General features: G+C 36.8%; 1 protein-coding gene across 4 annotated transcripts in view; it reads left to right on the plus strand.

Annotated features, from left to right (window-relative positions):
- Positions 1-26,767, plus strand: part of dis3l2.L (DIS3-like exonuclease 2) — a 186,137-nt gene extending 159,370 nt beyond the window's left edge. For all 4 annotated transcript variants that reach the window (XM_018241355.2, XM_018241354.2, XM_041563235.1 and 1 more), the window contains 7 exons: positions 16,755-16,938; positions 18,689-18,775; positions 19,527-19,674; positions 21,631-21,761; positions 22,171-22,275; positions 23,959-24,060; positions 25,784-26,767. In XM_018241355.2, coding sequence (XP_018096844.1) covers positions 16,755-16,938; positions 18,689-18,775; positions 19,527-19,674; positions 21,631-21,761; positions 22,171-22,275; positions 23,959-24,060; positions 25,784-25,879 — 853 coding nt within the window. In that variant the 3' untranslated portion in view covers positions 25,880-26,767. The remainder of the gene's footprint in view (positions 1-16,754; positions 16,939-18,688; positions 18,776-19,526; positions 19,675-21,630; positions 21,762-22,170; positions 22,276-23,958; positions 24,061-25,783) is intronic.

Raw genomic sequence — 26,767 nt, forward strand, 5'->3', positions numbered from 1 at the left:
TTTGTGCAAATACAATTATAATCCATAAATCTTCTTTATAAAAAAGAGAATGATTTATGCATTTCTTTCTCTTTTTCATTTTCATTGATCTTTTTTTTTTCTCAAGCTCGATTTTAGTCTGATTTCCTGTTCTGAACGACTGATTAAGTAGGCTGACTAAATTGTGTATTGCAAACACACATGAGCTTTCTACTTCCCTAACACTGATTTTTTTTCATGTAGTGCTCTGTATTCCAACCAAGTAGTGTGTAAATCAATCATGTTAAAGGTTTTTAATTTATTCAGGTAAAAGGACTGTGTACACAGTGTTTTAATCCTGACGTTTATTTAAGGGCCTTGCATCTTCTATTGTTAAAATAACATGTTAGTTCTGTTTTCTTGCATCAAAACTATCACAGGGCTTGCTCATGGACTAAGTTTAAAGGATAATTTTGTCTTGCGCTGCCAAAGTCAAATGTTAGAATGGGACTACCTTCCTACCTTGTGTATACACACATGCCTCATACATTAGGATATGAAAAAAATTAACACATCAGAGGTTGATGGTCACTCAAGCAGACCAAATTGTGCTAATGACATTCTCCTGTTATCCTGTGATGATTTATTCAACAACATCACTGATGGGAATCCTTGAGGACTAAAGATCATTTACTTGAAACAAATAAACATTTTATAAAAATAAACAAACCTGCTAATACTTAACCACATATGAGTTATATGAATAAATATATTAAGAATGATTCAGAATGATTCAGTTCTCTGCATGCTATTTATAATTGTGTCATAAAGGTATTTGCCTAATGCTATCATTAGCTATCTGATACCCCATCTTCCTCTAAAAGGGGGCTGCCATATTTGTGCAGTAGAAGCTATAACTGACAGGTTGAGAAGGGACAGTCAGGTTGGCAAAACAGTCAGGTTTAGGAACTTTAAGTAACAATTACTTACAAAATCAGACCTATTGGAGAAAAATGACAAACCTGACCTATAGGTAACTTTTAATGTACATTAATGTTTTGGAGAGTATTGCGACTCATTTGGCCCCAGTAGTTAAACTTTTATTCAGTTAAAACCCACACACCATTACAGCTATAGGATCCGTTATCTGGAATCCCGTTATCCAGAAAGCGCCAATTTATGGAAAGGCCATCTGCCATTGACTCCATTTAAATCAAGTAATTACCATTTTTAAAAATTATTTTATTTTTCTTTGTAAAATAAGTACCTTGTACATGATCCCAGTTAAAAAGGCAAAACAATGCTATTGGGTTCTATTTAATGTTAAAGTTTTTTCTATTAGGCTTAAGGTCTAGAGATCCCCCCTGCCTGGTAACCAATCTGCGACTTGAGGGGGGCGCATGGGTCATAACTGTTGCTTTTGAATCTGAGCTGCATGCTAAGGATCAATTGCAAACTCACTGAACAGTTAGGTCCCATGTGGCCCCCATTATAGTCAATGACTCAGAGTTAGAGAGCTGAAAAGCAGGAAGTAATGTTCTGGCTATTATGTTAGACATCCAGTCACTTCAACCTTTATATATTACATTTTTGGCTAACTATATTAGAATTTTTTTTATTTTGCGCAGCCTATTTTTTATTTTTACACTGAACTGTTCCTTTAACGATGTAATTTATTAAAGAAGGAAAAATAATTTCAGCAGATAAAAGCTGCAATGTTTCATTAAGAGTCAATAGAAAGTGTTTCTGAAGTTGTCAAGCAAGTTTATGTTCATTCTTTTTCCCAAGGTCATTAAAAGGCTCTAGGTTTTATGGCTCTCTAAACATGGATGAAACAACTTTTTTACAAGCAATTGTCACTGATAACACTGACCTTTCTCTTTTAGACCATCAAGGAAGTTTAGTAGTAGTGGTGCCTAAATATTGGCATTATTTATGGGACGTCGCTTGTATTTCCCTCCCCAGCAGAGAATCCTTCAGATGTAACATAAGCCTAAGGCTGGTTGTTGACCCTTCAAAAAAATTTGGTAATTTATGGCTGATCTGTAAGATGTTTTAAAAAGGTTTGTGTAAGATAGTATGTTAGTGGAACAGGGACACAAAATTCCCATTATGTTAAGGGGTGAGTCCATATGATTCACTTCATAATAAGTAAAGTATCAATTAACTGTAAATCCCCAAAGAAAAACTTAAGAAACTTTGCGGTTAAGATGAAGCTGCTGCTGCTGAGAAAGGCCAGAGATTAATTCATCAAATTATAACAGTTTAGAGAGTGGGCAACCTTGCTTAGGCTTTTCTTAGCTTCCCCAGCTACCATTTGGAAATTGCGTGCCGACGGGAGAAAAGTTCCATGTGATAATCTCACCAGTGCAGGATGCAGGCAGCGAATGCACCATGTGTGACATTAACCATACTGAGCTGCTTCTAGGAAACAATTAAAATAATTTATAAAACTTTTAATTTATGAAAGTTCACAACACGGAAAAAAACAGAAAGCAATTGAAATAGCAATTTATGTTTAAAGGTTATCCCTATAAAGTTAACATATATGGGCATTCAACTGTTTGGCCCTTGGGCTGAATGGACAATTACCAGGTTTTTGTAGCAGGTTGCAGTATTTTAGAATAGCATGAAAGCATGCATGAGTGTCTTAAGCTGACCTTACACGCGTCGATAAAAGCTGCCAACAGACCTAGTCAGCAGCTTATCTGCCCTTGTGTAGGACCCTCCGACGGGCTTTCCCGATCGATATCTGGACGAAAGTTGGGCAGATGTCGATCAGGCAGGATTAAAAAGCCCGTCTGATAGCGGCGCATCTATTCGTTGATGCAGTCCCATGATCCCACCACCTGTTTTGCTACATTATGATCCGATTGTTGGTTCCTAGGGCCCACGATCAGATCAGCCCTATATCGCCCACCTCAATGTGGGCATATCGCCAAACAAGCGGATCTCTACGTGTATTGCCACCTTAAGCTGTTGTTTAAGAAAGATAGGAATGGAAAGAAAGAGACCAATTTCGGTAATACTGAAAATTGGTATGGCTACTGGTATGTGTAAAGCCAGCTTCAGAAATGTTTCTCCAGAGCAGGGAAATAAGAAGGCTGATTTGGAGCCTTTATAAAAATGTTGTTCAAATTTTTTTTCACTGCATGATCTCTAAGTGGCGGAGTTTAAAATCTTTTGAAAAATAATATTTATTGAATGGGATGGAAATATATAAATGAATGTTAATCTATACAAATAATATATGAAAAAACTACTGATATTTTGTGTAAATATATTTAGTCAGGTTTTCATAACACTAAATTTCACCTTTTTCTAGATCTGCAAAGCTTTATAAAGAACACATTGTTAGATATTTATACTGCTATAAAAATAACAAAACAGGTGGTTTTTCAAATAGTTATGGTGCTGTTTATTTGTAACCCCAGAAATCTGACAGTCTACTTCCTGGGTGGGGTAAACAATACTGACCGTGAGAGTGGTGCATCACTCCACTTTTAAATGTAGCCACTTGCCAGCCGAGATGTACAGCTTTGCTCATCAATGTGTTGGTATATTCATGCCAATTGGAGTCCTGCATATATCAAACTAGTGCTCAACAGAGAGTCCCAGTGTGTGAAGGGTTTCAGGCATTATAGACATTTGGCACCCTCTTGAAGGCATGCAGTCACATAATAAAATAAAAGGGTTGTAAATCATAATATGGCATAAGTTGGATCCATGTGGCTAGCAACTGACAAGGGCATAATGCACTGAGGCTTATTAATTGCTGTGTGCAAATGGGCTACCAGCCTTAAAAGGTAATTCTAATTAATTCAGCACTATGGACAGCAGATGTCTATGTTCCACACACTACTTAACCACTGTAGAGTTTTAAGTTTTCTTATTTTGCTGTGTCAAGGAAGCACTGAATTAAGGGTATGTTCTTATTTATTTTTTTAATAGTAATGTTGCCTGGTATAATTCTTGAGTGTCACTTCATACTGCCTGCAAATCATTTACATTATATTCTGGGGTCATTTCCTCACCAGTCTCGGTGCAGCTAGGCTAAAATCACCTTTGCTAACGAGAATTATGACTTCTAGTAAAATGTATTAGCCCTCTTTAAAGCACAATTGTTTGTGTGTCTTCAAGTAGAAATGCATTTCATAGAGAAGTACTGTATTTTCTCAGTTGTGAAGTGTCCCTGCCATGAGACCTGAGCTAGCAACATCCAGGGAATGGCAATAAAAAAGGAGCACTAAACCTAGTGTGTGTGCTTTCACAGAAGACCAGAACTACTTAACTCCCAGTAAGAAATCAGAATTTTCTGCTGAAGGTGTAGGAATATATTAGTTGAGTGCAGAAATGGTAAAATCCTTGAACCATGTATCTGATATACAAGTAAAGCCTCTGACAAAGCTTATTACTAGCTTCTGTGGTGAGGTCAAATGCTTCTGATAATGCTTCTGATTTTGCTTCCTTTTTTTTTGTTGCTCAGAATTATCGCTAGAATTGCAACGAATCCAGGATTTTTTTCAGCAAGAATTTGATTACGTCAAATTGAACTGCCGGGTCTATCTGAATCCTTAAAATCACGTGTGTTGCAATTAGTACTTTTTAACCCTCACTTGGATCAGATTCTGTTCAGGATTCAACTGAATCCCAAAATAGTATGACAAACTGTACAGGTATATGATCCATTATCCAGAATCCCATTATCCAGAGCACCAAATTAGTTTTAAGACCATAATTCCAATGTTTAAAATATTATTTTCTTTTTCTCTGTAATAATAAAACTGTACCATATACTTGATTCTGACTGAGCTGCATGAATCCAAATTGATGACTAAACAATCCTGTTGTGATTGTTTAAATGATTTTGGCAGACTTACTGTAATGTATTGTGATCCAAATCACGGAAAGATGCGGAAAACCCCAAGACCAAACTTTCTATATAATAGGTCCTGTATTGTATTTTCTTCTTCTTCATGGAAAATCACTAAATGGTGAAAATTATCTGAGCTAACGGTTTTTCCGGCTACTGCATAAGCAAGCCATTAATGCCATTAAGGGGCAGATTTATCAAAGGTCGAATTTCAAATTGATGTGAATTTTTTTTTTTTTTTTACTCGAAATTCGAATGCATTCACAACTCGAATGGGAGGTTATTTATGAAAACATTTGAACTTTTAATATTCGATTGCATGGGAACGACCCGAAAATTAGATTTGTATTAGAATTAAATACGAATGAAACTTCGATATAAAAAAACCTCAGGAAGGCTATTAACATCTTCAAATGGGTCAATGGATCTCTACCATTGACTTGTAAACAAACTTGGCAGGTTTTAGGTGGTGAATATTCGAATTAGAACTGTTTCCATGGTCGAGGTGTGATTTGAATTTATATTCGAGTTGGTGCTTTTCAATTCGCATTTGTGGGTTTTGACACTTAAAACAATTGAAAAATTCAAATTTGAATATACTATTTGAACCTTTATAAAGCTGCCCCTAAGTGATAGACACAAAAACGAGCCTCTCTAAATGTGTGTAGTATACTAACTTTAGTATTTACAACAAATGGCATTCTGAGTGGATAGAATGGGAAAGTGCCAAAGGTAATTTTTTTTTTAAACTGAAATGTTTTATTGATTTTCCGACAAAAAAAAATAAAATGAATCAACACGGTATCACATGAGTACAGTCAGAGAGAATCGGAAGATATCACATGTCAGTTCAATCATGAAAAATGAAGCAAAAAGATGACCTGGAATAAAATGAATAGTAGAAATAACAAAAAAAAGAAGAAAAAAAAGGGGGGGAAAGAGGGGGAAAGAAAGAGAAAGAAAGAGGAGAAAAAAAAAAAATGAAAAGGAGATAAGTAAAGAAACAGGTAGTGCCAAAGGTAATTTAGAACACCAAATGTTACCTTAAACCAGATTGTGCATTTATGGACACTAGCAGGCTGTCGTTGAGTTCTCCTCAGTGGGAATGGATTGCCAGTTTTGTGATACTCACTACAGGTATTTGTAATTCAATGTGTTTTCTGTGTTCACAAGTTGGCAATAACTTGTTAGCAGACTTCACAATGAAACAGAACTCCATTATGATGATTTGTCTCAGACCCGGCTCATTTGCCAATATAGGTACTAAATAGCATCAGTGCACTTATCCATAGCAAGCAATTTGCAATTCATTTTGATCAGTATACAGGTTAGAAAATGACTGCAAAGCTCAAGAGGAAAATTGATTCTTGTAGTAGGGAAATGGTTAATGAATAGACTGCAAACTGGGATGGACACTAGCTCATTTACATACTGCTGACAAGCATTAGAGTTCCTGCTTGACAGATCTGCTATTTATACCTCTGCAAATTAGAATTTAATAGCTGGACCCAGCTCTGCTTGCATATTTGTCCATGCAGGGAGCGACCCACAGTCAGAGCAGATTAGCTAGTTAATTAGCCAGCAAGAAAACACTATTAGTGGAAGAGGCCTCATGGGGTTGGTGAAGGAAACAAATGCAAACTCCCTCTTTTCGCCAAAAAGAGAAATTGTGCTGCACTCTATTGCCATGCTATATTCTACAGTACTTTTTTGTTCTTGTAACATACTGACAATGCTTTTTATACATTCTGGGTGCAGCATTATAAGGATATTTTGCAGTAAAAGGGTGAGTCGTATTTTTTTGTAACATATGAAATGCATTTTTAATGGGATACATTTTATTTTAAAGCTAGTAAATTAAAACAGTTAAAGGTGGACTCCATGAAATATTTACTTTTGAGGAGTCTTTTTTGTGGTTTTACCAAAGGCTATTCCAACAGAAACAAGTAAATAGGTCACTGTATTAAGATGAGCTAAAACAAAATAGCTCTATACATATTTCAGATATTTTGTATCGCAGTGTTTCAGGCTGCAGATCCAGCCTGGCTTGTAAGAAAACCTTCTGTTCTCGTTGATCAAAGCATGAAAATAGCTGTGGCTACCACTACATAGAGCCCTGAGATGGCAAGTTAGTGTTTTTTTATTTCACATGCATCTTGTCCAAACCCTACTATGCCCTAGTCAGGCCCAATTCCGTACCTAGCCACTTTTAATTGGCAGCCGTTCTACTGAGAGATATTTGATATTACTTCAAGCAGAGGTTCTCCCAGGCACCATCATCTGCCCATTTGCATCCTCTTCAGGTCTCTTCAGCCAACACTGAGCCTGCAGGAACATGCGCAGTTGAAGCCAATTCCTGACTAGACCCAAATGCACATGCACCCAAAGAGGATGCAGATAGACCTGATGGTGTCAGGAAACTCCACTGCACTGCTCTGTGTTTTGAGCTCAGTGTTCCAAATAGGAGCACCTTTCTATATTAATACGCTGTGTGGAGAGAGAGAGGTGAGGGGGCCGATGGAGGGCAGTTGAGGGGAGTTTAGTTCTCCTTTAATGCATAGAGTATATTTCTGAGATGCAGTCAACTAACTCCATGTATGAAAGAGGCTGCTATTTTCCATTCTGTGCTAGGGAAAGTACAGAATTGGGCTTTTAAAACATTGTAACAAATCTATTTCTCCATTTCACAAACTTTCATCCTTAGAAAGCTAAGAAATCCATATTAAATATGTCTCACAACTTCAATCTAAGTATATGCAAAGACTTAATGCCTTAAAATACACTTTACTTCAAACATGCTATCCAACCCCCCTCCCTGGAATATCTAACATATTGGTAAATCAGCAGTCACATACAGTAGATACAGTCTTAATAATTTTAAAGTATTTCCTATGCATGAGTGTGTTGGTTTGGAAATAGGAATGAGAAGCTGGACCATGTTATTTCTCTGGTGTTACCTCTGGGCAGCTTTAACACTCCTGTTACACCAGACAGGCAGGAACCTTAATAAAATATGATGCTGCCTATAAATCGGAGCTCTTTATCCGTTTCTCAGTTTATGCCTATTATGCATAATTGTAAATCCAGGCTTTCTGTTATGAAGTATCATTTTTATATGTTCTTCTAAATTCATTATTTTCTTGTTTTCCCTTTCCAAACTCTATATAGCAAGCTCTCTTCACTTCCTCCTGGTTTTATCTTCACACTGAGTGTTTCCAAAATATCTTTCCTTGTTAATTGCCGAGCCTTTCCTTTTTGTCCTCTTTACCTTTCTTTCAACATAAAGAGTTTCTTTTTATTGTTTAGTATTTTTTTCGATGCTTTTCTTAATTTCTTGGAGTATTAATCATTTTTAAACTTTTTGTGTTTCCGCTGTCTCTCAATTCAGCTAAACTTTGTTCTTTCTTTTGTTGCGGTTTCTCTATCTAATTTTCTCTTCCATCCTCTTAAGTTGCTGTTTCCACGGTCATGAACTGCAGTTGACTGGCTGAAAGCTTAAATAGAAGGGCATATGAAAAGGTTCAGCAAATGAATTAATTGTAAAGGAAGTGGCATGTCATTCCTTCATTAAAAGAAGTAGAAAAGAAATCCCTGTTGGCAATTTATTTTTTGCTTCTGTATTACTGAAAAGCCTGGAGAAACCGCTTAACCACCCTGGTTAAGCAGCTAAATCTCCTTGAAAGTTTGCAAATACTCAGGCCCTTACTGACAAAGTTGGTGTAAAATAGTTGATGTATTTATAACAATCTGTTGAAGCCCTTACTATAGACCTGTGTCATGATCACAGAAATAATCCAATGCTAATAAACGAATAAAAATAAGGCATTGCCCAACACTTTTCATACAAAGCATTGCTCTTAGCAGACCTTCTCATAAAATGAGTATACCGCTTAATAAATACATATGATTTTACACAACATACCTTGGCATTAAAATTTCAAGGTTTGGTAAATTTACAGAGAGCCCAGTGGAGTATCTCATATTAATCAAGTTCTCAAAACCTCTAAAACAACATAAAATTAGTGAAGATAACAAACTAATAACAAGCTGTATGCTAGCTGATCGTTTGCCTGAAGTCCTAGCTTTTGATAAAGTGATAAACCTGTTGCATTTGCAAACTATTGATCATCAGTCACCTTATACTTAGATTGTTTTATTTTTCAGTGTATTTAGCACTTTAACCTTACCCCCCCACACAAAATCACCTTAATCTTCTCTTACTGTTTTCAAATTACTACTTCCACGGTCATGAACTGCCATTCATTAGTTATTGGAAACAATTCTAACTAGCAAGGGTTTCTTGTGTTGTGATTGTGAATCAACCAGAGCCCAGAGATAACAACTGAAGAGCCAGCTGGATCTCAGGCTGCTTGCTAATACAAAGCTTGCCCACATTAAACACTGAGAGTGGAAGCCATACAGTCTCGGCCCGTTACGATGTGAAAAAAAGAGCAGCAAGCCTGCTCAGTGATACGGGGTGTGCAACCCCACCAACCAAGATAATTTAGACATGCCCTAAGAGCACTTGTATATTTTAATGTGTAATCTACCTATTACCCTTATCCATCAGAAAATAGTGTAGGATAATATTCCTGTTGCATAGTTTGTTTTAGTTAAAGAGGAATAATGTTCTGGATCACGTGGCTTTAAAACATCTTATGTAAACCATATAAAAGCTTATTTATAAAATCTAAAGGTCTGATATGGTGTTCTTCACATCAAGTAAAAAAAAAAAACTTCCCTTCCTTTCATAAATATGTATTGTCTGAAACAAAGCCTTATGACCCATAGGGAGTCTTGATTACTGAGAAGATGCTGGCTGCCCATTGAAGATTTGCTGCCGTTTCAAATTTATCCTATGTTCTTAACCAGTTATTAGAATAACATTTTAAAATCCATTTCCTGTGGTCCTCTTTTAATCTGTGCCGCATCCAGTACAGGACAGAGAATAGTTTACACATCAAACGGCAGACTTGACATTCAAATAACAAAAACACCAAGCCTCTGTTTTCAGTTAGTAAGCAGGTGTGTAATACCATTGGCCACCTTACTGAGAGGCCTTCTAATTCCTTTTCACTGAAAAGAGCACTCTCTCTCCAGGATGCAAGCATTATCAAATGTCAAAATATTTTGCTGGCCTTGATCTGTGCGGTTTCATTATATGCTTCTGAGAAGTGCATTTGCATTACCCTCAATTCTTCATATGTTTGGAGCCTCACACTTGTTAGTGGTAGAGTCTTAAATCACAAGGTATATGAACAAATGTTACAACTTTATGGATTGTAAAAACCATAATTCTAAATAATGAATGCCAAAATGCCTAATCAAACTGAATAGCTGCAGAACAGTTGTCATGGGCAACTTGGCCTTTAAAAAAAAAATATATAAAGTATGAAGTATTATTTTTTTTTTTTTTTGTAGCATATTTTATTAAGAAGAAAGTTTTCAATTAACAAACACAGCCAATGCAAAAATAGAAATGGTAAACTGGTATGGTATGGGACATGTTCTCCAGAAAGCTCTGAATTATGGAATGGCCACCTCTTATAAACTCCATTTTAATCAATTCACATATTTAAACATTTACTTTTTCTCAGTAATAATAAAACAGTGCCTTGTAGTTGATCCTAATTTAGATATAAATATTCATTACTGGTGGCAAAACAATCCTATTGGGTTTTTTTTATTCATTGTTTTGATTTTTTGTAATAGAAAGATCCCTTAACCAGAATTCTTGGGACCTGGGGTTTTCTGCATAACAGGTCCCATACCTGTACATGGCTCTGTGTTATGCATAGGTCATACAAAGAAAGGTTAGAAGATGCTAAATATGTAGTTATTTGACCTGAAAATTTGGAAGTCCATTCTGTAGTAGTTGTTTTGTGAAATAAAAGTAGAGTTGAAGAACAGTAAAATATTAACAATGAACCAACATAGTAATACTTTCAGCTATTGTGTTTGGGATACCTTTGAAGTAAGTAGCATTTAATGGTGGAGGCGGCAGTATCTAAAGGGGCAAGTCCTTGCAGCTCTCAGATGTTGGCCAGATGTTGAGATATTTTGCAGCCTTGTTATACATTGTCATGATTCTGGATTCAAACCCCTGTTATTAACTTGTATTATTTCAGTGAAGGTCAGTTGCTCAGCAGATTTCCTTTCGGATACAATTGCAAGTCTGGCGGCTGTCGGGATGGGATTGGTTAAAGTTTGACCGTGTTTATATTTTACAAGGGTTTCCCCCAAAAGCAAATGTAAAACCACGTTCAAGTTTAGTAGCAACACCAGTTTGCCATACAAAACAGACCTTACAAAATATAATTTTTCAAAAAATCCTAAAATGGGGTTGTACTGAATAATGATCCTGTAGTTTAAATAATGTGTTTATTGGCAAAATTATATTCTACTTCTGCCTGATCATGCCACCGTATGAATGTATGTTGAGGTCACTGGGACTGCATGTTAATTATAATGGCAAAATGACAAGGGCCTTAACTTGAACTTCGGCACTGCAATATCTTCATGTTCTACAGCTTTGAAGGGAACATTCACAACAGGGTGCAATTCTTGTAATCACTTAGCCACAGTGGAAATAACATTGAGAAAACCGCATCTTATATTTCACCTAAAACAAAGGGGATTTCAAGAAAATGTCTAAATGGCAAGCCAAACAGTGATAGATAAATATTGGTTGAGCTTAAAAAAAGTTGGATTCCTAGCTGTTAATTACATTAAATGGCTCAAAGTATGTCAGTGCACAAGAGACCATATATTTTTTTGTCATTTAAATGCCAAAATCCAGCTTCTGGAATGTACCATATACATGTATGTAAGAAAGCACACTTTTCCTGTTTAAATACTAAATCTAATTAGGTAATTTAATGCATATTTGTGCATTAGTAAGCCTTATATAAGTCTTTTGATATAGCATTGCAAATGTGTACAAAATAGGTCCCCATAATCTCCTTAGATGATGCCTACATGTGCATGTGCCACTTGGCCTGTGAAAAAATGGATAATCTTACAAAGATATTGCCATTTAGATTTAAAGGGAATTAAATGGGTTGTTCACTTTTGAGTTAATGTGATATAGAGGGTAAAATTATAAGACTATTTCATCTAGTATAGGTCAATCTAAAAACAACTGGACTTGCTGAGTAATCAATGAAGACGTTTCACTACTTATCCGAGCAGCTTCTTCAGTTCTCGGCAGTCCCACACCAGTCAGTTGAACTGAAGAAGCTGCTCGGATGAGTAGTGAAACGTCTTCATTGATTACTCAGCAAGTCCAGTTGTTTTTAGATTGACCTATACTAGATATACTATGACCTGGATGAATGAAAATCTTCATAGTCATATAAGACTTTTTGCAATTGGTCTTAATTTTTTATTATTGGTGTTTTTTTTTTTTAATAATTTCACTTTTTGTTTGGCAGCTCTCCAATTTGGAATTTCAGCAGTTATATGGTGATCTAAATAGAAAAATAAGGATAAAAAGTAGCAATAAAATTATAGACTTATACAGCAATAGTTTTTTTGGCTTCTGGGATCAGTGACCCCCATTTGAAAGTTGGAAATGGCTGGAAAAGGCAAATCATTAAAAAAAAAAAAAAAAAAATTATGAAGATTAGTTTATTAGAAATGACCATTCTAATCTTCTAAATATAAAGCACCCCTTAGTGACGACAAATATATCATTTATAGGTTTGGACAACTCTGTAGGCTGATTACATCATAATCAAAAAATAAATATATAAAAATCCAAAAAAAAGCTATAAAAAGTGTTAAATATATTTTTTGTAAACAAGACTGTTCTTCTATATATGCACATATACACATGACTTAAGGATGTATTCAAGGAGCATATGGCTCAGTGACTAGCCTCAGCAGGGTTTTTAATGCAGTGCTCCTTTTCCACTCCAAGGTTTTTCCTATGCTACAGATTGTCAGCCTTGATCTCACTCCACACTTTCAGCCTCATTAGTCCTCAACTTATAGCCATTTGTCAAGGTCTCGGCTTATTCCAGGACAGAATATTTGACACCTTGGTTGATGCGACTCATTAAGAAAGCAAACAGGCGTCTGGTGATGGTTTCTTGTCCAAATCTAACACAGATTCACATCTTTCACCTTGACTTCCACTATACTTTCTACCACCTTCTTCCCACACTTTCTTCTTCATGTTATTCTCTCATCTGGATAACTTTAATTAAGGTTGAAGCATTTTATTTTATTTTCTAATTCCCCTTCATCTTATAGCTGATTTATTTTTCCTAAAGTATAAACTCATTTCTACCGAGACCTCTTGATCTTGTCAAGTGTGCAATGGTGGTGTAAAATACCATGAGTCATTGTAGATGAATTCAAAATTCTGTGTACAAGTTAAAAATGAACACAAACAAAATGTGAGATGTAGCACCAACATACCACTAAAGAGGCTCATAACTGTCTGGGTCAGTAAAACCACATCAGCCGGAATTTCCCTGTACAGGTGTGGGAACCACAATACCTGCAGCAGCAATTAAACAGTATGTAATATGAGTATGGAAGGCAGGGTATCTCACACATGCAGGGAGAGTAGGGAAGGTAGGCTATCGCACACATGCAGGGAGAGTAGGGAAGGCAGGGTATCTCACACATGCATGGAGAGTAGGGAAGGCATGATATCTCACACATGCAGGGAGAGTAGGGAAGGCAGGGTATCTCACACATCCATGGAGAGTAGGGTAGGCAGGGTATCTCACACATGCAGGGAGAGTAGGGAAAGCAGGGTATCTCACATGCAGGGGGAGTATGGAAGGCAGGGTATCTCACACATGCTGTGAGAGTAGGGTAGGCAGGGTATCTCACACATCCTGTGAGAGTAGGGTAGGCAGGGTATCTCACACATGCAGAGGGAGTAGTGAAGGCAGGGTATCTTACACATGCATGGAGAGTAGGGAAGGCAGGGTATCTCACATGCAGGGGGGGAGTACGGAAGGCAGGGTATCTCACACATGCAGGGAGAGTAGGATAGGCAGGGTATCTTACACATGGGGCACACTGGGCGATTTGGGGAGATTTAGTTGCCTGGCGACTATATCGCCCCGTCTTTGGGCAACTTCGCAATACAAAGCGTCGCGTGTGCTTTAGCATAGCCTTTTTTCACTATAGCCGGCGCAAGACAGAGGGAAGGCGTTCGGGGAGATTGGTTGCTGCAAAGACGAGGCGATAAGTCACCAGTCAACTAAATCTCCCCGAATCACCCAGTGTGCCCCTACCCTTAGGGGTGTGAACAATAGAGGTGTCGCAGTGCGGATTGATAATATACCAGTAAAATGTTGGCAGCAGATGTGGATTGTGTTTAATGATCATGGACCTGAATGCAACAGGGGAAAAGGCCAGGAATGTACAGGGAGTAGTCAACCAACTTCTATGTTCTTCATGGACTTACTGTGCAATACAGTTTTCCACCGCATACTAAGATGGATAGGACATCGAGAGGTAGCTGTAGGTAACCCTGTGTATAAAAAAAATAATAAAAAAAAATGATTCCCTCACAAGCTAGTTACATGTCTTCTTATGGCACAGAACTCTTTTTAGGATGAATCTTCTCCATGTTCTGTACATATGGGGAAATAGTTAAATGTCAGAATGGAAACGATTTGCATCAGATGCCTTTGGATTATCAAAATGTGAAGGAGACCTTCACTTTATCTCCGCTTGTCACATCAAGTTTTTTTTTTTTTTTTTTTTTAAAGATTACAAGTACAAATGCTAAGCAGTTGGCGTCGTCTGGCAAGGGTGATGTCATTCCTTATGGGTGGTTGTGCCGCATTGCCCTTAGGCACTCACCACTGTAAACTGCATCACAATAACAATTAAAATCTTTTGTGCTTATAGGAATATATTTTTATCAAAATTCCAACCCATCTTTATTAACTCTTTCAATTTAATTCCCAAATTAACCAAAGCACTAATGCACCTTGTGTTTTATCAAATCCACCAAAGTAACATTCATTTGTATCTGTGTAGTAAAATATGACCGTTAGAACTATTGTAGTCATCTCATGCCATCTGCTGGTAACTTTATGAAAGTCTGTCATGTTGAACTGGTACAGTATATCATTCTATAAAAGAAAATTGTGCTATTTATAGAAGTAAACTTTAAAAGCAAATAACCAACAATTAATATGTCAGACTGTCAGCTTGTAAATGATTTCTTTATGTCCCATATCTGTCAGCTACATTTGCAGAAAAATAATTTTTTTGGTATTGTTTAGAATCCGGCCAGACCTAAGCTGCACCCATAAACACTGCAGAAGCCAAACTGCATTTGGCATGACAATACTGTTCTATGGAGGCAGAAGTTAACTCAATGATTTATAAACACTGGGCAAATTTGCACCTGGGCAGTAACCTATGACAACCAATAAAATGATTGCTTTTACTGTTCAACTTGCAGCTGGCTGAGAAAAGCTAATTACTGATTGGTTGTTATGGGTTACTGCCCAGGTGAAAATTTGCCTACTGTTTATAAATGGGCCCCAATGTATAGCCAATACAGTTAACATCTAACTATTTTATATACAAAGCAACTAAATGTATTCTGTGTTCTGGTATAGAATGTTATAAACTCAGAAGAAAATTATTTATACTCTCTGTTGTAAAAAACATTAGGACTATGTACATTTCAGGGTGACAGGGTCTTAAAACAAGGGCAAAAATATAATGAAATCAATTACAAGAAGAAATCCCAAATACTACTTTAATTATATAAAAATGTAAAATATAGGCGCTCAATACCTCCTCGTCACATGATACACCCAGAACACACTGCTGTGAAATCATCCGCTGCTTTGAAAGTGATAGCTGTTTACCTCACATGTTTGGTTGAATGTTTGTGCTGCTCTTATGTGCATACAGCATCTATACATGCCTCCACAGTTATACGCACCCCATATAATTTGTACAAGCGAAAGATTGTCAATAAAAATATTCCGATTTTACTTTGCTTTCATTACTAGTGATTATAATCGGATTATAATCTGCTCAATGCACCAATTAAACTGAAGCCAAATGCAAAGTATGGGTAGAAAACCTGTATTTTTCACTGTACCATCAAAGCACACACCACAGCAATTCCCAAACTTGGGATCTTATGCCATCTTTTGAGTGCCAGTGGCACTGCACACGCTCAGTGTGATCTGGGCTACTTGTGAGAAACTATGCGTTGGAGTTAGAGGTCATCTACACTGTAGCAGAAAGAGCCGAAACTGTCATACAGTGCCTATAAAACATGACCACTCCTTGGAGGTTTTCATCGGATTTAATTTGTTTGTTTGACACTGATTGTCAGAAATAGACCCTTTCATGTAAATAAGTGAAAACAGATATGTGCATAGGGATTGAAATGATATTTAGTTCTAATCGGGGCATTTCAAGTATACAGAGGCCCAAACATTCCCCCATCTGCCCGAGTAATAGTGACTTTCTATGGCATCTTACAGCAGCATTTGGCAGAATCCACAGATTGCCAGTAAGGGCCTGGTTCTAATGCTGCCATGTAATGTGAATTAATTACTAATTAGTCTTGTATTGTGAATTTTATATTGTGGATGTACTTTACATTGTGAATTGCTCACTAAGCTCAGGTAACTGAGAGCAGCCCAGACAGTAAAGAAGTGGAATTACTGGGGGCAACTTTGGAGGTACAGACAAACCAAGTACATGATTTGGGATAATGCATTTTTTAGTTGTCACTGTGTTAATGTTGCCTTTTCTTGGATCCAGCCCCAGAACAGCACATTAATCTAATGGCATTCAAGTTTACACAATACCATAATTGCTATTAAATTGTTGTGGTGTGTGTGTATTCCAACATACAGAGAAAATCTGTCCTGTTTTTGCAGAAATATTTACTACTTCCCTTTGTGTTTGCATACAGACTGGTGGAAGAATTCATGTTACTTGCAAATATGGCTGTGGCACATCACATATACCGCCGATTTCCAGAAGAGGCTTTGCTGCGCCGACACCCTCCTCCACAAACCAAGATGCTCAATGACCTTATTGAATTCTGTGATCAAATGGGACTGCAGCTGGATTTTACTAGTTCCGGGACATTGCATGTAAGTTAGAACAAGTTGGCAAAGGCAGAACTTAAAATAGGATAATACAAAGTGGCTTTCTACTAGGGATGCACCAAATCCACTATATATTTGTATATGCAAATTAGGGGAGGGAAGAGGAAAACATTTTTTACTTCCTTGTTTTGTGACAAAAGGTCACGCGATTTCCCTCCCCGCCCATAATTTGCATATGGAAATTAGGATTTTGTTCGCCCGGCAGAATCCGAATCCTGCTGAAAAAGGCCAAATCCCGAACTTAATCCTGGATTCGGTGCATCCTTACTTTCTACACTGGTAAGTGTAAACAAGTTACAAAAATATGAGGAAAGGGGAAAATTAGCTCCAAGATTCAGTAATTACAGAGGGACTAGTCAAACTATATCAAGAAAGAAAATGGAAAGAAGAAAGACAACCTTCTTTCTTTTTTTTTTCTTTTTTTAGTAATAGCAAAAAGAGGGTTGTCTTTGTTTTTACGCTTTTCCTATGATATAGTGTAAACAAGTTATTTATTCCATGATACCATATATGATCTTTGTTGTGTCAACAGCTTGCTTCATCAGTACTGCTGCCCTGTTAAAGGTTCACCTTCAAGTTGACTTTTAGTATGTTATAGAATGGCCAATTCTAAGGAAATTTTTAAATGGACTTCATTATTTTTTTTTATATATATATAGTTTTTAAATGTTTGCCATTTTCTTCTGACTCTTTCCAGCTTTCAAATGGGGGACACCGATCCCATCTTAAGAGCAAATGCTCTGTAAAGCTAAAAATGTATTGTTATTGCTACTTTTTATTATTCATCTTTCTATTCAGGCCTCTCCTATTCATATTCCAGTCGCTTATTCAAATCAATGCATGGTTGCTAGGGTAATTTGGACCCCAGCAACCAACTTGCTGAAATTGGAAACCGGAGAGCTGTTAAATAAAAAGCTAAATATTTTAAAAACAAATATTAAAACATGAAAACCAAGAACAAATTGTCTCAGGCTATCACTCTCTACATCATACTCAAAGTTAACTCAAAGGTGAACAACCCCTTTAAGTTGTAGTATTTGTATTTAGAAACCAAGTATACAGTCATAAACCATGAGGATTTCACTTACATGAGTGCAGCAGGAATACGATGCAGTCAGCTCTTGCTGTTACCATTTATTTTCCTGGTTATGGTAGTACTTCAATGGCAGGTGCACAAAAAATCGAAATCAATGATGTTTGGGTATTTTGTCACTATAGTGAAGCTGTGAAGGTAAACCTAATCAAGGGGTTATTAAAAGTGCCTAATGTTTTAGTACGTTTTAAGTGAGATTGGATTAGATAAAGGTCAGTGCATTACTCCGGTATCAGAAGCAGTTGATTTTTATTATATACATTTTTGTAATGGTAAATATATATTATCTAAAAGGTTAATGCACAGTTTTTCTACTAGTAAGATGTTTACTTTGCCAGGGACTCACTCATACTGTGATCTTTGATATTAGACGTTAATAAAGGTTTCGGTATCGAATCATTGACAAAAACAAATAAGAATACTGTTGAGGACCGTTTGAAAGACAGATGTTCATTATTATGGCTCAAATACCATGTACGTTTAGAGGAGCTGCACATGCCAAGAGCATGCCGGTGGCTGATGTGTTTGCAGGCAACTGATAACATGCTAATAAAAGAGACCTCTGGTTTAACTCCGCCAGTTTTAACCCATGTTGTTACACAGACAGTTTAAGAACTTTATTTGTTTTTAATTTAATCTCAGAAAACTTTGAATGATCAGTTTGGAACAGATGAATATTCGACAGCGCGTAAGGAGGTTCTGACCAATATGTGCTCTCGGCCCATGCAGGTATAGCTTTTCATGTGAGGATTACGTAGGACATATGTGAAACAGAATTGTCAGATTGTTGCACTTTTATTCATAAATTGAGGGGTTATGTCTGCAAAAATGTGTTTTCCTGATTAAAAATTTACTTGGATAATGTTAAAAGATCAATGCTGATCTATTTCTGCATCTGTCTTCACCACATATAAATCTATAACATAGCAGTGGACATTTACTATGACCCATTCTATTTGTGCTACAAAAATCTTTCCCCTTATGTTGAACAATGTTACTCTAACTCTACATAACTTCTAATTATACCTTTCATTCTGATTTTTCTGGTGGGAAAATGTAAAATTGTTCTATGCAGTATTTTCATGTCAGAAACTGATCCTTAATTTGTTTCCAGTCATGAATTACATGATTAATAAAACATATTTGTATTTAGACTTTTAACTGCTACATGTTAGTATGTGTTTTTAAATGGAATGTCACCCCAATAGGTTTGAGGTTTAACTAATGTTGGCCATGAGTGAACCTGATCTATAAAAAGTGAAATATTAGATATTAGATTCTTTAAAAATTAAAGGGCTTATGATATTGAGTAAGGACAGTTTTTTTCTTTATAATTTTTTAATCTTAACATGCCCTTGCCTGCCTTTTGCATTTTTAAAGAAAGAGACATTGGAGTTAAAGGGCATGGCACATGGAAAACTTGAAGGATAACTGTTGTGCTATGTTTTGTGACAAGACTGACACATTCCTTCCCTTGTAGATGGCACTATATTTCTGCAGTGGAGCCCTGAACGATGAAGCCCTGTTCCATCACTATGCACTGAATGTCCCTCTGTATACTCATTTCACATCTCCTATAAGGCGTTTTGCTGACATAATTGTTCATCGTCTCCTTGCAGCATCTCTTGGTGAGTACTTGTTTAAGTGTGCAGTGTTTGTTTAGTTTGGTTGTGTTAAAGAAGTACAGTATACATCTGTAGATCTTTGGGTCCTTGAACATCTAGAATAATAATGAATAAGTAATAATCAGAGATCAGGATTGGCAGTACATTATTTTGCTCATCGGTACACTCTTCCTCTATCAAATTTATTTGAGCTTGTGCCCTGCTAATAATAATTGCTACTGGTGTCTTTGCACATTTACTATTTAATTCAATTACATAATTCTGAGGGGGGTTCTCTTGCCTTTTAAAGTACTTTTGCTGGATAATAATGTTATAATTGGTCCCTCTTAGCTCTGACTAAGGAGATCTACATTCTTAACCTTACAATCTGTTTTCACTTGAAGTGCTCTGGGGTTTGTGGTTTTTTAGAAAGTTAGCTCTCTTCAATAGCTAGGAAAGATTAAACTTTGAGACCACAGTCCCAGAAGCACTGACTTCTCCCGCAGGCAGCCAAATGATCAGATCAATTATACGGGACTTCCCCACCTACCTTTTATTTCCTTTTTCCTGTCTTCTCCACGGAATCAGAGTGACCTAAAAAATGTTCTCAAACAAATCGATGAATTTGAAACTCTATTAATTTGTTTAGCACTTTTTAATTGGAATACAAGGTTATTAAATTAACCCTTTTGGGTAAAATCGTTAAAGTACTGTGAATGAATTTGTAGCTAATCTAAATACATACGAATTTATTAATCAATTTTATTTATTCACCAATTAAATCAGCACGGAAGCACTTTATAAATTTAATTAGAAGCCTCGTCAAAGGGTATTTAATCAATTTATTTATTGCACTGGCACTTTGTAGAAGTGATTTTTCTGGTGAGAATAAGGAATAAAGAAGCACTTTATTGCTGAATATTGGTTCTCAGTGTTTTCTTTTCTTTTTTTGCTAGCGGGGGATATCCCTTTTTTTCTTTTTCTTTTTTCAACAAATCTTACCATACTGACATACGTCAGATCCCGCTTTTTTATCAAATTAAAAACATTTGTTGTTAGATCAATTTCCCCTTTAATCTAAAACTTAACATTACAGTCATTAAGCACTACTGAAAATAAAACAGTGTGTATGGGAAACTTGTTATCCAAAAAGCTCATAGATACTAGGATGCTATTTCCCAGTTTATTTGTTTCCATTCTTAATTTGCATCTCAGTATTCAAATGTTCTTGTGATTTGGTACTTTGTATATATGCATAGACACCACTAGGTGATGCTGTTAGCTTTTGCAGCTTAACATATACACATGCCTTTACACAGGAAAATGCTGTCTCCCTAGCGTTTGTGTCTCCCTAGCGTTTGTGTCTCCCTAGCGTTTGTGTCTCCCTAGCGTTTGTGTCTCCCTAGCGTTTGTGTCTCCCTAGCGTTTGTGTCTCCCTAGCGTTTGTGTCTCCCTAGCGTTTGTGTCTCCCTAGCGTTTGTGTCTCCCTAGAGTACCATGCACCAGGCATTCACAGTACTAAAAACATGGCCATGTTCTTGTGATTTGCTACTGTGCATATATGCATAGACACCACTTGGTGATGCTGTTCGCTTTTGCAGCTTAACATATACACATGCCTTTACACATGAACGTGCTGTGTCCCTAGCGTTCGTGTCTCCCTAGCGTTCGTGTCTAGAATACCATGCACCAGGCATTTACAGTACTAAAAACATGGCCTTGCACCTTGCTTAAATTTACAGGTAAAGTTCTGCCCACTACTCTTTTGAAAAGCATTTTATGTTATCACACTGTAACCAGTTAAAAGCAGGGAAAATAGGGAAAAAGTGTTGTTATATGTAAAAGACCTTAATGCCAAAATGGGACCTGCTATGAAAAATCGTTTCCACAGAGCTGAATTCAAACGTTTTAAAACATTCTGCCAGAAGTGTGTACTGCCTTATTGAATGTGCCATTATTGTGTACAATTTCCCTTTTTAGGATGTGGACCTCCTCTGAAAACCTCAAAAGAGGTCATCCAGAAACAAGCCGATCATTGTAATGACCGCAAAACAGCATCCAAGAGAGTGCAGGAACTGAGTGCGGAGCTTTTCTTCTCTGTCTTTGTAAAGGTAAGATCAGAGGCATGGCAATATATACACCACAAGAATTTGGCTGATATAGGAAGAGTTACTATTGCTTCTAGGTTAGTGGCCTGCAACATGACTTTCTACAGTATAATACACCTATTCTTCACAGCACCCTCCTTCATATGCAGTACAAAATAGCTATCTGTAGTCAGTTCAGGATACAGGTGTATTACAGGTAGGTTCCCCACCTTTATAGTTAATTACATTTATACATTAAAAGACCAAACAGATACGTATATTTGGGTACCGGTCTAAAAACCTTCCTTTTTCAAATGACAAGCTGCTTGTTCTGAAATCTGAGTTTGTACCAGGAAGGATACATTGTGAAACCCAGGACTGCTGATGTTTTGTGACTTGACTAATGTTCTTTCTTTCTATCATTTTTCTGCAGGAGTGTGGCCCCCTGGAGTCAGAGGCCATGATTATGGGTGTCCTTAATGAAGCTTTTGATGTTATCGTGCTTAGATTCGGGGTCCAGAAGCGCATATATTGTAATGTAAGTGATAAAAAAACTGAAGCGTAAAGGAACAGTAACGCCAAAAATTGAAAGTATTTTAAAGTAATGAAAATATCATGTTCTGTTGCCTTGCACTGGTAAAACTGATCTGTTTGCTTCAGAAACACTACTATAGTTCATATAAACCACTGTGTAGCAATGGTGGAAATTGAAAAAAGGCTATATGGTCCAGGTCAAATAGTGAATAACAGATAACACCATTATGTTCTACAGAGCTCATCTGCTGTGTAACCTTGGCCTTCTCTCCTTTGAATGGCTGCCCCCATAGCTACACAGCAGCTTAGTTATATAAACTATAGTAGTGTTTCTGAAGCAAACACACCGGTTTAACCAGAGCAGGGCAAAACTGCATTATATTTTTATTACTTTAAAACACTTTGTTTGATGATACTATTCTTACAAAGCCAGTTTTGCCCCAGTGAAAAGACATGCTATTATTTTTTCAGCTTATGTTGTCAGAAGTCCTGCAGGGCTGATTATATTTAGTAATATGGTAATATAATCCAACTGAATGTTTTTTTTTGTATAGATTATTAAATAATAAGAAAATGTGCTTGGTTTCTTATTAGGGTTTTGGCTTATAGCCAAACACCACACGTTTTTTCTCCTTTTGGCCGTTCTGCCTATAAAGCAAGCTCCCGATATTATATACTGCATCACATTTAGTCCTATTCTAAGCAACTTTTTAGTCAGTCTTAATTTTTTTATATTTTTTGTTTTTTATTTTCAATTATTTGCCTTCCTGTCTGCCCTTTTCCAGCTTTTAAGTGGGGAGTCACTGACCCCTGGTAGACAAAAAAAAGTATTGCTCTGTGAAGTTACAATTGTATCTCTAGTGTTGCATTTTATTACTTCACTTTGTATTCAGGCCCACTCCTATTCATGCCAATTCTGTCATTCCAACCACTGCCTGCTTGCTAGGGACAATTTGACTCTAACAACTGGATAGCTGCGGCATTTGCAAACTGTAGAGCTGCTGAACAGAAGGCTAAATATAGACAGCCCCCAGGTTACATATGAGATATTGTCTGTAGGTTTGTTCTTAAGTTGAATTTGTATACAAGTTGAAACATATACATTTACTTATTAAATGCAATTTATACAGATACCTTTCTGTGCTCTGCTGTAGACAACACATGCCAGAAGGTATTGGGGCAGGTGGTTTATTAAAAAGTCAAGCAAACCATAGTATGTTACTGTAATAGCCCCCATCGGTAAGTGTGAGTTGTATGTAAGTCAGGTGTTTGTAACTTGAGGACTCAATGTAATTCAAAATCCACAAAAAAAGTAAGACCAGTTGCAAAGTATGAGTATCACTCTCTGCATCTTACTAAAAGTTAATTTAGAGAAATAAAATAAATAAATAAATAATTTTTTTTTAAAAAAAGTTAATTTAGAGGTAAATTTCCAGATCACAACAGGTCCTATTCAGTATGACATCTTATCAGTGAGTCATTGTGCCATACATGCTCACTACACTGGGTTCCTTCACTTTTGGTAGTTTGGGAGTTTTTTCATGCTGATTTACCAGTCCTGGACCAGACTTGGGGGCAATTAACATGAGCAGCTATTCCCTGTGTGTGCACAAGAGAGGGGGTCTAGAATAAGCTCAGCTGCTACTTAAGTTACTCATTACTTTCTCTATTCCTGCCATTCTTGCAGAGCCTTCCTCTTGTTAGTTCAAATTTCCAACAGATCGGGAAAAGACCTGAGCTGACACTGCTTTGGAAACCAGAACAGAAAGGAGAGAAATCTGTGCAACAAGTAAGCAACTCTTCCTATATATACACATCTCAATGATGGGTTGGTACCTTAAAAAAGATGTTCATCTTCGGAAAAGTGTCTGAATATGAACATCCCTTTCTAGTGTAAAATCAAGCTTCATTTGCATGACACAGTGTGTCCTTGCACCCAGGCCACTACAAGGGTTCTGGGTGCAGCCAAGAAAGAAGGTAGGGGCTCATTCTCTGCATTTTCTCTGCATTTTTCTGTGGCATTAACCTTAAGAAACAGTAACACCAAAATATGAAAGTGTGTTAATGTAATTCAAATATAATGTACTGTTGCCATGCACTGGTTAAACCTTATCTATTTGCTTCATAAACACTATTATAGTTTATATAAACAAGCTGCTGTGTAGCAATGAAAGTAATTGAAATAGTCCTATATGGCAAATGGTGGATAACACATAAGATCTGTAGAACACCATTGTATTCTACAGGTCTTATCTGCTGTGTAGCTGGGGCCTTTTCTCTTTTTAGTGGCTGCCCACATGGCTACAAAGCAGCTTATTTATAGAACACTGGTGCTGCTGTTCCTTTAAAAATCAGTTGCATCTTCATATTTGATTTTCCCTATAGGTTTTCCTAAAAAAAAAAAATAAGCGCCTAAGCTTATATTAGTTTTGCATTTACATTGTACATGTGTACATGTGTATTTGTGTCTATATTTATGTTGAGTTTCCCCTTTTCGATGTTTTTTCTGCCCTATCCAAATCATGGAAAGATCCCTTATTTGGAAAGCCCCTGGCCCAGAGCTTTACACTGGAAGGCAATTTGAAACTAGGCTTCATTTTAAACTGTATCCAGAATGCTCGAGACATGGGGTTTTCCAGATAAGGGATCTTTCTATAATAACCTTTTTTCTGATCTGACTAGGCACAACATTTTACATTTATTTTTAATTCATGTAGTCTCACACTCTCTGCCAATATAAGAAATAGTACCTTCACTGTGTCTATCCAGCACAATAGGTAGTAGTTTTATATGAGGTCTGAACTGAACAGCAGTATTCCCCTTCATATTTTGAATGCTGTGTTTGCTATTGCTGAGGGGAGTGCTGTATGCTGATGTAGTCCAAGCCAGCATTTATGTTCACTTTACTACAACGTAACAGAAAAACATTAGATGGGGGTGTTTTAAAAAGGGTGCTAAATACACAGTGGGACCTGTTTACCATGCAATGTTAATACATTCAAACGGCAATTACATTCCAACGCAATGGATGATCATTTTTCCACAACATTTTCAGGTGTCTGCTAGATTTTAAGATGTAAATTTTATGCCAAAAATTCATGCACGTTTAATAATATGCTGCTTTTACGTGGCGGTGCCTTGGCAATCAGAGGGCTATGTGTTGTGTATATAATCTTTTTCTTAATAATAAGCCCTGTTAAGTGCAAGAAAACAAGGTTTTGTAATGTGTTGTGATCCATTGTTGTATTTTGTTTGTGTTGTTAAAGTAAAGCGTTAAACACTCATCTCTCTACAACATTCTTGAAAAAACCCGGATCATAAATATGAGACTTTCTCCTTGGCCTTTGTTACTGATCAGTGATACATGTGCAGTGATTAATTCCATGGGCTGTGAATGTTCAGCAGCTGTTGCTGTGAGAGAGTACAGAGGGTGCTCCAACCCAACAAAACACAGATGTTTAGTCCATATTGTTCAATGTATCTGCCTAAGTACTTTCTTATCTCTTCCTTAGGTGATCAGTATCTTCACCCTTGTGGAGGTGGTCCTCAAGACAGACAATGTGCCCCTGAAGTATACAGCGCTACTGAAAAGACCAGAGGCCCAGTGACTGGAATTTGGAGATCATGGGAAATGCTACTGCACCCAGAGCATTGCTCAATGCAGTTTCCATTACTGTGGATAACATTCTTTATTTTAAGGGGGAGGCATGTTTTATAAGTAATTTCTGTTGTGGCATTGACTTCAGTGTGTGTGTAAATGTCTTTGATGCTGGTAACCCAGTCTGTATATCCAAACAAAGCATAAGAGGAGTTTAATGAAGGATATGGATTTTTTCTTGCAGACCCAATGTAGGGTTCCGATGGTAATTTTAATTTACTTTTTAAATGAAATTGGAGAAGTTCGACCTACTAAATTTGTTTTATAAATAGGCAGAAGTTCTTGTGCCTTCTTATAAGCACTTTCCCAATTCATAAGCCACCACCAACATCTCCGCAACTGGCATATGAACTCACTGGAATTTTTAAGTTTTATGTATTTTTAGGCCTGACCAGCAGCTATTCATTTTAAGACACTGTTTTGTTTTTTCTCTGAATGAACTCATGGCTGGCACCATATGAGAGCTATGTTTTAGTTAAACTGTACCAAATGGTAATTCATGCTTTTTTTTTTTTTAATCTTGTTCCAGTTTTCTCCACTTGCTCCTGGTGACCTTATTACAGATTTGTAAATAAAAAGATACATGTCCATTTTTTTTGTTTAAAGTTGCAAGGCAGTCAGTGGCACTCATTTAGAGGCAATTTGGTTGCCATAGGCACTTGCCCAGGAGCACATTTACCCAATGTTAGTAATGAGCCCCACTGTTTCCTTTGACATTGCCTTTTGACTTAATTGTAATTGAGATCAGATTCTCGCGCAACAGTCCATCCCAGAAATAATCTTGTCTCACAATTCTTTTATCTCAACTCCACCCTTCAATAAAGCAATGTTTTCTGTG

This window comes from Xenopus laevis, chromosome 5L, assembly GCF_017654675.1.
Source record: "Xenopus laevis strain J_2021 chromosome 5L, Xenopus_laevis_v10.1, whole genome shotgun sequence".
NCBI lineage: Eukaryota > Metazoa > Chordata > Amphibia > Anura > Pipidae > Xenopus > Xenopus laevis.